A 13,142-nucleotide genomic window follows, 5' to 3' on the forward strand; every position below is an offset into this window, starting at 1 on the left:
TCAGTGACGCTGGCTCGCGTGAAGGTAACCTCACCCTGATCACTAGGTTGGTTTACCAGCAGGTAGCGCTGCCTCGCGCACACCGACCCGAAGAGGGGGAAAAAAAGTTTTGAGTGTTGCTCTGAGATTTAACGCTTGCGCAGAACAGGTTGCCTGGCCAGTTCCTCTGGTTGACTTACCTGAGAGGTACATCAGTTTCGGTTAATAACAGAGAGGAACTAACGCGCCATTATTCAGCAGAACCGGGACCGCGAGGGCGAGAAGAAGTTCAATTAAAGCGCAATTACTTTGTTATTGAAACAAAGATCAAACGAGCAAAAGGACCGGAGTATCTTCCCGTGGCTTTTGGCAGGTGCGCTCCTGTTTTCTCGCCCGTACGCCACGAGGAACGGAGCTCGTGACAGGTCGCCGTATCCCGACTTGTCCCTTCTACATTGCACGCCTCAGTCCGGTAGACGCCGCCTTTCTTCGTCGCGGAAAGCCTGGGGAAAAGCTGGATGCCTTCATCTTGAGCAGTCCGGTATCGGTGCCGTTTTCCCTGGTTTATTAAAGCGCTGTCTCGCGCGGAAAATATGATGGGCTTTCTGCGCAGGACGTTTAGCCGTCGGTCAAAGCGACGCTTTCGGACATCAGACGAGCTGGACGGGACCGGCAGAGGCGGAAACACAGTGCTGCAGGCTCACCAGCAGCAGGTGATTCACGCGCCGACCGTTGTGACCGGGGGAGCCGTAGTCCACATCCCCGCTGCGGGCAACAGCAAAGACGCCATCACATGCAGAGTCCTGCTGCTGGACGGATCGGATGTCAATGTGGAATTACCGGTGAGTGGAGGACTTCGTTAGCTTGTCGTGTCACCTTGATTGTTTTGAATGTAGTATTTAACGGCAAAGTTAGGTTTTGTGTGTGTGGCCGGACGGATTTCCCCGGTGTTGGGTCCTGTCCCGGTAGTTGAATGGCAAACAGATGGTGCTCGTGATCCCGTCCTCCTGTTTACTTCCCACCTATAGCGACTGTTCAACCTGTCACACACAAACCTGCAGATTCCCTTTCACTGAAAATGAAACAACCAGAGAGAGAGAAAAAAACAAAACACGTACACACGGAATTCCCCAGCTGATTTTCTTTCTCTCCTCCTCTGTCAAAGTGTTTTCCAGAAATTACTTCCCATTTGTTCACTGAGGTCGACGAACCAGTTAAGCGCTTAACCTTTGGTCCCTCTTTTGCAAGTCGCGCCATGAAATGTGTCGATTACTTTCTGACTGTAAGTTTATCTGTTTGTAACTGTGTCTTGTCACAATTGAATATCTTTTTTTTAAACACTGTACCTCCAACTGTGAGTCTAATTTTGTTGTTAATTTGAGTTTGTAGAGGAGTTTTTAACGATCGTTATCAGCCCGGTTTAGTACAACAGCAACAGCACTGTTCACAAAACAATAGGCTATCTCTGAGAAATTGTCAGTCTGTTTGTATATTTCATCTCAGCCAGTAACAATTCTCCCCAAAGAAACCAAAAACCTGCCAACAAGCAAGACAGAAATCGGTGTCATGACAATCTCCATCAACTAGTTATTCTACATACAAACGACATTGATTTGAAATATGCTACTTGCTTGCTATATAGTGCATATTAAAACAATTTGTGCATTATGGAATTTTTCACTGTTTATAAACAATAATGAAAAATATTATTTGAATAATTGAACATCATGCTTTTAAAACCGAATTATATGGACTTTTAACACTTATGGAACTATAAGGTTGTTGTAAATACATGTAGGGTACATGCAAATGCATTTTGTATATAAGCTAAGCTATCTGGTTAATCAGATATCTATATGTAATGCCATTATGTAAGCTAACTAAACTGGACATTAATGGTCATTTATAACAGTTCAAATGACATATAAATTTGCAGGAATTGTAATTAAGCGAGTACCCATTAAAAGTTCTTTGAGCCAATGGGATTGCTTAGGGTCTTAACAGAGACCCAATTTTGAGGGAGGACCCAATTTCTCACAACACAGGCATAGAACGGTATTATATGGAAAGGAGTGACAAATGGTTTTGGAGATGGTGGTTGCGTCCAATGCCGCATACTCTCGGAGTAGGTCGCAACTGTTAAAAAAATATTCTATATAGTAGGCTATAAATGTGTTAAAGTGCCCTATTATGCTTTTTCGATTATTACTTCATGTGTAATATAGCTGTTGGTGAATGTAAACGGTCTGCAAAGTTGTAAAGTCAAAAGTGCATGATAAGTCGACGTCTTCCAAAAGAAAGAATCGGCCTAAATGAGTCGTCAGGAATTCCAGTCTCACTTCCGTGACCTGCATACGTTACACATTTGCATAATACCTGTCTATGGTCTTCAGTGGCTGCCCATAAACAATGTCTACTTTGACTCGCCCTCAAACACTGCTGGTTCGTGTTGTGAACATGTTGACAACAGCTGCTCTGCAAAAGCAAATTCTCTTTGTAAACACTTCCAAAGGATGAAGATGTGGTTAAAAGCGGATTGCTTCTCAAATCTCTGTGAGGTCTAAATGGGATTGACAAAACACTTATCCATTAAAGATGGGACAGTACCCATTTTATTTAGTCGAGGAACAACTTGCTCTAGAATAACAACCTGTAAGTATGATTAATTATTGATGTAAATATTTTCTATTGGGTGCTCAAGATAAGTTGTTTTGTGTTTTATATTGTGTAGGTCTCCAGCTAACCGAATTATTCATGTTATTACTGTCTTACTGAAATAGTTCTGCTAATCAGCTGTGGGCCACTATCACTTAAAATGATGTCTATTAATGCAGATTATCTGTTGTTATTACTTTGAGTAATAATAAAGGATGGCGCAAGATTTGTTTTACAAACTTTAATGTTACATCAGTCATTCACGTTAGTGCTGATACAGTTAATAGCCGCTTTTCCACCGTCAAGCTGAACAGTTCTTAGAATGGTAAGGAACGGTTCCAGTTGTGTTTCCACTTTCCACGGCATGATTACAAAGTTTTCTCGGCCCGAAATTCTCTGCACGGTTGTCTAACCTTCCTGAATCGTGCTAGTAGAATCCGTGAAGTGACGTCGCCACTCAGGATTGGTCACTTGTCTGTTGCCTGGCTTCAGTTTCTCTGTTGCTGGCTAAGCATTCTATTTGAGTGACTTAAACACAAATTAATAATAAAATGAAAAGAAATATCTGATCATCCTCCATAATGCAGTCGTTATTTACATCTCATATCATCAGTAAACCATTGTGTTACCAAGGCAACGACTGACGCTTTTGTATTACATTCCAAAGAGTGGCAGTAATCAGCCCCACGGTAGACCAGAATCAACCAGAATCGCACGGAACGGAAGGGTTACGCGATGGGAACCGTTCGGCACCACTATAAATTAGAAACGAAAGATACACATTTGTTGATGTACGTACACTTGTTAATGCTGATGGTGAGGAATTACAGTTGCAACATCTGAATGTACGTCAAACTGAGTAGCATATCATTGAGAAAGGTCCTGCTCAAGTCATCCTTGCGATAAAGTTTTGGGTTGAATATCTAGTTCTTCCAAAGTTCCATCATTGGAATCGTGCTTGGATAGATACTGTAAAGATGTGCGATGGCGTCGATTTTACCATGTGTACAATCACTGAGGACTGAGGAAGCCTCAGCTGAAGTTCAGTTAATGTGCGATTAGCTTCTGTCAAGCGCTGTAAGCGGTAGACCAATCACAACAGACTGGGCCATCTGACCAATCAGAGCATAGTACGCTCGTGGAATGGAGGGATTTAGAGAGACTGAATCTTTCGACTAGTCATTTGAGAATCACTGAAAAATGTGGTGATGTGCAATGTATATTATAAGAAAATGAAAGTGTTTTGACCTTTGATGCATGTAAACCTGTTGTAGGAGACCTTTAAAACAAAAGTAGGAACCTTTATAATAGCATAATAGGGGTGCTTTAAATGATTGTAATCTGAACCTGCTACATCTTCCATGTTGTCATCGTCATGTGACCATAACACATCTGGTTTAATGTAATTCTGCCGTCCCCTTGAGATTTGTTACCATCAGACTAACAGAGTAGAGCATGTATGAAAATTGCTCGCCTCTTTATTTGTTTACTTGCGCAAAGTAAATTACTGGCAGTTCAAAGTGCTCCACTCTACATTTTTTTCCCTTGCTATAGAGACACTCGCTATGATGGAGCAAGAGAAAACGCATATGCCTACTGTCAAAAACCCGTTCTTCAGGCAAAATCTGCTTCCACACCAATCACATGCTCTGGTCTAGAACACATGAACATAGACAAACGAAAATGATACAAAAGTGTGTCATAAAGAATAACAACACTCTTGGAACATCACTGGGCCAATACAATAAGAGGACTAGAACTGTTATATAATTAGATTTAATTGAAAATATTTCCTTCTCAATACAGGCCCTGTAAACACCTTAAGTTCACAGTGCACACATCATATTATCGTTTTATATTTCAAAGACATTGTTGCTTATCGCTGGTTTATAAACACGGCTGTCATAGTCAGGAAATGTTATGCCATACAGGTCTGAACATGTCAATGAATTAATAAAATGCCTTGTTTCAGAACTTTAGCTTTAACAAATCATAAATTCCTTTTGACCGCTCTCAATGTCATCTGAAACCCAAACATCTAACCTGATAATCAGTTTAGTTTCAAAAGTGAACCATTTTTATTTTTGATGCAGAACTTGATTGTGCTATTTTGTGTGTATTGAGAACAGAACGGCACTAAAATGCATGTCGATTTATGTATATTAAGGGATGTTGTAGGTCAACCTGAACAGCAGCAAGTATCAAAGAGAATAATAGCCACCCCCTGCCCCCCTCAGGGTGTGTCCCAAATCCAGCCACTCTCCTCTGACACTTCAAGCTATTTTTGTTCCGGCCTTGGTTTGTGTGCACCTTATATACAGTAGCAAGTGTCTTTTAGATTTGGTCTGTGTGCCTTGTGGAGCTTGTCTAAATATCAAAGTTTCGAGCCTTTATCAAGACTAAATGTCAGCACAATAGACCAGAGCACTTTCGATTGGAAAACAATAAGTACATTTCAATGTTTCCAATCCTTCAAGTCATTGTATTATTAGGTGAGTTTTATTAGTTTCATAGCTTATTAAGCTTATACAGTGGCTCCAAAAACTATTTGGACACCCAAGTCACACTTTTATCAGTGTCACTGCATTACATAAGAAAATATTAAACTAAGTGGCAATGTGGCATTTAAGCACACTTCTCCAGCAAAACATGTCACAAAAGTTATTAAAACTAATCTAGGTTAAATGTGCACTACTGTTAAAAATGTTCAGTCTTCAGTGTCACATGATACTTCAAAAATCATTCTAATATGCTGATTTGCTGCTCCAGAAATATTTCTTATTATCAGTAAAATGAAAAGTATTTTTGTGAAAACCGTGATTTTTTTTTTTCAGGATTGTTTGACAAATGTAAAGTTCAGAAGAAAAGCATTTATTATTGAAAATGAAAATCTTTTGTAACGTTATACATGTTTTTACTGTCACTTTTGGTCTGTTTAATGCATTTTTGCTCAATTAGTATTCATTTCATTAACAAAAATCTGACCCCAAAATTTTGAATGGTAGTGTAATTGGAAAAATGGCTTAGAAAATTGGGGGGGCACTTATATTAGCTTCTCTAATAGTTGCCTTTGGGGAAACTCCAAAAGAATGTTCCATTTCCAAGTAATGTCATAATTGACTAATTCCTTAGAGATTACCCTGTAGAGATGCTGATTCGGGGTTCCGACATGAGCTCCACTCAGGGAATACTTATCATGCTCATGATAACAGGAAGCTTCTGCCATTACCATGACCAATTCTGATCATGTGCTCCATCCTTCACCTCACAACATCCTCGAACCAACAAAAGAAATCAATCATGCTTTGTAAAATGGAACAAATCAATAGCTAAATTCACAATTATCTGCATTCTTTTAAGAGTTTTTGATCTCAGTTGATGCTGGCTTTGAAAATTAACTGACCAACATGAACTACTCTGGAGATAATCTCTTTGTAGAGTTTGTTTTCTCTGTGTGGTATTATGTTGCCCCTCATCTAGATATAAAAAATATAAAAGAGACATTTATCTCTCTTTGGCTTTTCAAAGTGCTCTAGGTTTATCATCCTTCAAATGACTTTTTAATAAGACTAGCAGTGCGCCAAAATCGTGTACAGTCCGTCTTTCAATTTGAACTTCGCAACCGTTAAAAAAAGTATGTGTGCGTGTGTGTGTGTAGTATGAATGTAATCCTCACGTACTACATCCACCCTGTTGTCATTATCATATGACCTACCAGCGTCAGTTGCATCGCTTCACCTCAATTCATAAATCCCCTCCCGTGGCCTCATGGAATAGTACTTCAGAATCTCGCCGGAAGAAGTAGGTCATCCGGGGACTTTTCGCCTTATGTTTTTCCGAAAACTATGGCTGCGTCTAAAACCTGGAAAATGCTGCCTTCGCAGGACACATTCCAAGGCATCAAGGCATGTCCGAATCTAATGTTAGCTTCACTTCCTGTCTCCTGAGATACCTTCATCTGATCTAAAGGCAGCATATGTGTCCTTCGCTGCCTTTGATATCCCACAATCCTGTGCTTTCCATTCTGTGACAGTTAAGCTGGGAAAAAAAGATGCCGTCCAAAAGTTGCGTTTGTTGGTCAGTTTGTGTAAATGTATGGGTTTTTTTTTACCTACATTTTCCACTTCTGATGTAATGTCTAGCAAGAAATTACTAATGTTGTAATTAAATATTTGTTAAGTTCTCACCAAAGCTCTCTCTAGTTTGCTGTAGATCATTAAACTGTTACGCTGCCATAGAAGTCTGTCCGAAATTAGTTTCGTAAGATGCCTTCATGCACAAACGCTGCCTTACAAGCCATTGTCTAATAAGGCAGCGAGGCAACGAGTCAGCTGGCTAGGTTTTCGGATGCTGCCTTAGTATTCGAACATACTACAATGTTGGCGTACTGTTTTTTTTACATGCTATAAAGTAGGGAAGTACTTGATTGGACGAAAAGGTTTGGAATATTCACAATATAGTTGCCATGATTTTGCTGCCGATTTAAAACTAAATATAAATATTGTGACAATTCTGATGCACTTTTATTTGGTTTTCTAAAGACATTGTCATTCGATTTGTTTCACCTTTCTTGTCTTGTATGAGAGCATTAAGACAGATCTTATAATTGCATTTTTTATTTAAATTCAGCTGAAAAAAAATCCTGTTGATAACTTCAGTGAATCATTTTCAAATGGTCAATTTCATTAATCAATTCAGAGCTCTTATTCAAGGATTTACTTTGCATCATCACTCAGAAATGTTCATGGATGTCCCCGTTACAGTAAAAACAGTAATTTATGAAATATTACACATATACTGATTTGATGCTCAAGAACAACATTTCTTACTATCATCATCAATGTAAAAAACTGCTGCTTAATATTTTACATATTTTTTTACATAAATAAAGTTCAAAAGAACAGCAGTTCTTTGAAATAGACATTGATGGTAATATTATAAATGTCTTTATTGTCACTAGATCAATTTAATGCATCCTTGCTGAATACAAATATTTATTTCTTGGAGGAAAAAAAAAACGCATCCCAAGTTCTGAACAGTAAATTGCTGTTTTAGTTATGGAGCATTTAAATGTATTGTATATTATTCTTAGTTTTCATTTAAAATTGAAAAATTGTATTTACTGAATCCATTTATTTTTAACTAGATTTTTATTTTATGTAACTAGTTTAATTTAAAAATTATATTATGGTTCTTCTGAAGAAAAAAAAATCAAAAGACTAAAATTGAGAGGATTAATGAGATATTTTAAGTTATATCACTCAGCTGTGATGAGTGCATATGAAAATCAATGCAGCATGTACGTCGCTGTGCCTAATCAGGGCCATCAAGCCCTGCAAGCGCACTGGAGCAACTTCCTGCCAGCGGCATGCTCCACAGGTGTCCCCTTAAACTGTCACAAGATCAGTGTGAAGCCTCTAGCTTTCTGCACTTAGTGATTTATCTGTGTGTGTTTCAGAAACATTCCAAAGGACAGGATCTGTTTGATCAGATTATGTATCATTTGGATTTGGTGGAGGCTGATTACTTCGGTCTGCAGTTCATGGACCAAGAGCAGGTTGCGGTGAGTGGCACTTAATGAGAGTTCGTATGTGTGTGTGTGTGTGTGTGTGGCAGTGACCTCTTTTCTATAAGCTGCAGCTCTTAGACCAGAAATGAGAAATGGAGTGTGTCAGTGTGAAACAGCTACTCAACATCAATCAGAACAACAGGATTTTCTTTTTCTCAGCACTCAGACTAATAACAAACTCTTTGTCTTGTTCCCTCCCTCTCCCTCCCTCCCACTGTCACCCCCAATCCTCCCATGCTGTTTTTCACATTTCCTTATGTTTTCAGCACTGGCTGGATGCAGCCAAACCCATAAAGAAGCAGATTAGATGTGAGTAGTCATAAGACGACACACACACACACACACATATACATATATATATATATATATATATATCACACACACAATTAGTTATTGTGGAGTTGTTTAGTTGACTGGTCACAGATGGTTGATGACCTTGGTCTCATAATCTACTGTTGCCGTAGTGACTAGTACTGACAAGTGTCTATGAGTGTATACAATGGGCGTGACTAGAGCCAATCCTAGTGTATGCTGTGCAAGACAAGACACACCCCACACAGATCACCAAAGAGAAAGGTGTCGGATGGAGAAAGTGGGAGATGGAAACAGTGTCAGTATAATTTGATTTCAACACCGATTTAAAATATTTCAGACTATGCAACCTGTGTGCAATTCAAAAAAGACTATGTTGTCTGTGAAAAGAGGCCATTGATTCAGTCCCTGTAGAGTCTTCTCTATATTACAGCATAACCGCAGTGCTACCCTTCAGAATGGTATATGCTTTACAACACTTTTAAAAGCCGTTGAGTCACACTGAATCAACATTAGCTGACTTATGCCTGTCTCTATGACAACAATCTTTCATAACCTTCAAGGAGAGCTTCTTGTTTTTTTCCTTTGAAGTTTATCTACAAATGTAATTGTCATTGAGTGTCTGTCCAACGTACACATACTCTTACTCGTAAAATCTCTCTGTCGTAGATGGACCTCCATACAGATTGTTTTTCAGGGTTAAATTCTATTCTTCAGAGCCCAATAACCTTCACGAAGAGTTCACCAGGTAAACAACAGCATTCACTTATGCTTTTTTTCTTGTGTCTGTCTTCTAAGGCACTATAAAAATATCATAAAAGGGATTAGTACGCTAGTCCTCTGAAGTGACTTAAAGTTACACACATTTATCATATAGCTTCAGAAGACTTGAAATACTCTTGAGAGCGAGTACATAACATTTTTAAATTTGGGTGAATTTTTTTTTCGTACTATATCGGTTATCAGCTGATATTCGAGATTTTTTAATATATCTGTATGTCAATAATAAATTGAGCATGGTCATTTCCTCTTTTTACATTTAGATTACCTTTGCTGTCATCTTACACTCAATGGAAGTTAATCTTTAAAAACACTAATGATTTAATAACATTATAAAATAGATCAAAATAAATATACATTTTTCATACTGTACATTATTATGTTATGCTGCATAATGTTTGGTTGGTTTTATTTTTAATTTATTTTGAAAAATGAGGATAGAATTTTTATTTCGCCCATTTATCGGATATCATGAAAATAACATGAAAATACTTGGTAACACATGACAATAAGGTTCCTGTTTAATATTAGTTAATATGAACTAACAATGAAAAATAGTGCAGCATTTATTAATCTTAGTTGATGTCACTCAACATTTATTGATACATTATTAAAATCAAAAGTTGTATTTGTTAACATTAGTTAATGCACTGTGAACTAACATGAACATGCACATTTTTATAAACATTAACAAAGGTTAATACATGCTGTAAGAATATATTGCCCATTAGTTCGTTAGTTAAAGAACGTGTGTAGTATTTTTGAGGATCTATTGACAGAAATCCTATATAATATACATAACTCTTGTTTTCAGTGGTGTATAAAGACCTTACATAATGTACCGTTATGTTTTTATTACCTTAGAATGAGCCATTTCTATCTACATACACCGCGGGTCCCCTTACAGTTAAATTGCCATTTTGCGCCGCCATGTTTCTACAGTAGCCCTAAATGGACAAACTTCTCTACAGAGTGCTAGTCACTCTCTGACAACAACATTTTTGCCCTGTGACGGCCCCCGGAGCTTGTCTATGTGCTCCGAAAGGGAGGGGTGAGTGGTGGGTGATGCATTTCATAACTTCTCCGCTAAATGCTGTTAAAATTGACACACTGCATCTTTAATGCATTAAAAGTAGAGTAGGCAATTGCGGAGAGGGTAGCGATAGCATGTTAGTTTTGAAAGCATGAGATCCCACCCTCGCTTCAGAGCGTCTCCAAAGCCACACCTCCTTCAAAACACATGAACACGCAGGTCACACACAGCCAGAGCAGATTCAGCAAAGTGTCACGAGAGATGGCTCATAACATTACAATAATGAACATTAAAGCTGCAAGCAGCGATGAAAGGGTCCTTGCACCCGGGGCCACCGCCACCCGGTGGGGTCAGGAAAATAGTGAATAGTGGGCGACATGCATTTAAGCGGGTAAAATTTGGAGAAAAATAGCAAAGTCATTTTGATGTGCCACACTTCCTGCTGCCAGCAGGTGGTGCTTTGACTATAAATGAATATTGCCATGTAGATGTCTTCAGGTCAGGACTATTATCAAACGTGAAGTTTAGGGCAGATCGGACATTGTATGCCTGAATTACAAGAACTTCCTGTTTCATGGCGTTAATCGCATACATTAGCATGATTTGCATGATTTTTTTGTAGCTATTGGGCATGTCTACCGAATGTCATATTTGTACGTCAAACGTAGCATGAACAGCGCTATCAATCACTTCTGATGTGTGTGCAAAGTTTCATGAGTTTTCGAGCATGTTTAGGCCCTCAAAATTGCAATTCATTTCGGAGAAGAATAATAATAGACTGAGCAATTACAATAAGGTCCTCACACCATTCGGTGCTCGGGCCCTAATAAACAACTTACAGAGCTACCACCTGACTGCTGCAGATTAATTTCGCCGTTGATAATGTTGTTGACATAGAAACATAAATCCGAGTCTGAAGATGTGAACGGCACAGGGTAGAACGCCATGGGTTGCCATCTCGTAATTACGGTTATGACATGGCGGGAACGCAGCATAAGCTCGTTGTGTGTCTGCTGTTCATTTGTGGCACCCAGTGACTGACTGTGTTCAACTTAGCATAGCCTTACGAAATGCACGGATGACGTGTAAAGTCTGCGCGAGCAGGGTGCGCGGACCCATACGTATGTTGACAGGCAGGTTCACTGTATGACTGGACGAAAATATTTTTGGTCCTGAGACTTCCACAGAAGATACATGTTTTAATATTTAGACTACTTCTATAATTGATTGCTTTCAGGATGTGAAGAGAGTTTCAACCAGTATAACAAAAAGTGCTTATAAAATAAATACCTTACCTTTAACTAATGTTAACTAATGCGACCTTATTGTAAAGTGTTACCAAATAATAATCTGCTTATCATATTAGCCGGTATTTTAATATCAGTTCATTCCTAATGTGTATAGTTATTAGTTAACCTATCTGCACTGTAATATTTAACTTTTTATATCATGGAACTATTTTAAAAATATTTGACAGATTTTTTTTTAAACAGATTTATGACTGTGTAACCACTTCTTTTGCAGGTATCTCTTCGTACTGCAGCTTAGACAAGACATACTGTCCGGCAAGTAAGAAATTACGCTTACCTCACAGCGAGACACACACAAACATGCACACACAGTGGAAAAAGAGAGGGCCTTTCATATCCTCCCTTTTGCCCTCTGTCACAACTCTGACCCTCCCTCTGTCACACACGCACAGTGAGGCAGGGTTTCTACCGGGGTCCAATAAAAGCTCTGTTTCAGTGTGTATAATCTGGGTCTGGTCTCCTGGGTGCTGCTCTGCTCCTTTTTAATAAAAGAAACTCCAATGAGAACCAACACACAGCTTCTAATTTAAGAGCAACGATACGATCCGACACACTTTCCCACACAGGGTGCACACATTTTCTTACATAAACACGGGGTCTCGTCATCTCACATTTTACGGAAGTGGATTTTGATCATTGTTTGAAAACAGTTGCATGTTTTGAAAGTCACATTTACAGGCTGTTTTAAGGGTCATTAAGTCTCTCCTTCTTCCCTGAGCAGGTTAAAATGTCCATATGATGTATACGTGGAGCTCGGGGCTTATTGCTTACAGAGTGAGTTATGAGTGTTTAACGGCCAGTTTGGACTTTTTTTCATGTATTTGCATATTTCCAGTAGATTTTTGCCTTTTCATTTCCATTTCTATCTATTCCGTGTGTTAATAGGTGAACTTGGGGATTGTGATCCATTAGAACACTCTATTGTGTTGGTATCAGAGTTTCGCTTTTCACCCAAACAGACGGATTTTATGGAGGCAGACATCTACCGCAAATGGGCTGAGTGCAGGTAATGAGTATGAATGAGTATTTCTTTTTCCCACCATACTATACAGTTTGGCAGCTAACATGTAACTGTATGTCCTAACATACAGGTTAAAAGACTGAAAGTGGAAGTACCATGTAAGCCACAGCCAATCAGAACACATTTGATGTTTAGCAAACAACAAACTAGATGTAGTTTCACAGTCTAGTTAGCAGCCGGGTGATAAACATATTTATCGCGTGATGCTTTCTCACGTCACACATGGTTAGAACATGGTGTAAGACTGTGTGTGTTGTGAAGTGAAGTGTCCAATTCAGGCTCACTTCATTCGATTTGGACACTTTCATTTGGTAGTGATAATCACACTTGAAATGTTTACATGCAGTTCACACAGACTCCAAACATGGTCTCCCTGTGGTTTTAATTAAATCCTCAGCTCTGTATTTGACCCTGTTTTAAGAGCAATCATCAAAGTCAGCGTGCTACTGTGCAAGTATGTGCTCTGTTGCTGATCAGTCCCTT

The 13,142-nt window shown here is 38.9% G+C and overlaps 1 protein-coding gene across 1 annotated transcript in view; it reads left to right on the forward strand.

Moving 5' to 3' along the window:
* The first annotated feature begins 79 nt into the window (after positions 1-79).
* epb41l4b (erythrocyte membrane protein band 4.1 like 4B) overlaps positions 80-13,142 on the forward strand; it is a 33,001-nt gene continuing 19,938 nt past the window's right edge. Inside the window, exons 1-7 of the mRNA XM_079836361.1 lie at positions 80-821; positions 8,093-8,197; positions 8,470-8,512; positions 9,185-9,263; positions 11,853-11,897; positions 12,360-12,412; positions 12,524-12,644. Of these exons, the coding sequence (XP_079692487.1) occupies positions 573-821; positions 8,093-8,197; positions 8,470-8,512; positions 9,185-9,263; positions 11,853-11,897; positions 12,360-12,412; positions 12,524-12,644 (695 nt within the window). The 5' untranslated portion in view covers positions 80-572. The remainder of the gene's footprint in view (positions 822-8,092; positions 8,198-8,469; positions 8,513-9,184; positions 9,264-11,852; positions 11,898-12,359; positions 12,413-12,523; positions 12,645-13,142) is intronic.

The sequence above is a fragment of the Gobio gobio genome (assembly GCF_949357685.1).
Source record: "Gobio gobio genome assembly, chromosome: 15".
NCBI classification, from domain to species: Eukaryota; Metazoa; Chordata; class Actinopteri; order Cypriniformes; family Gobionidae; genus Gobio; species Gobio gobio.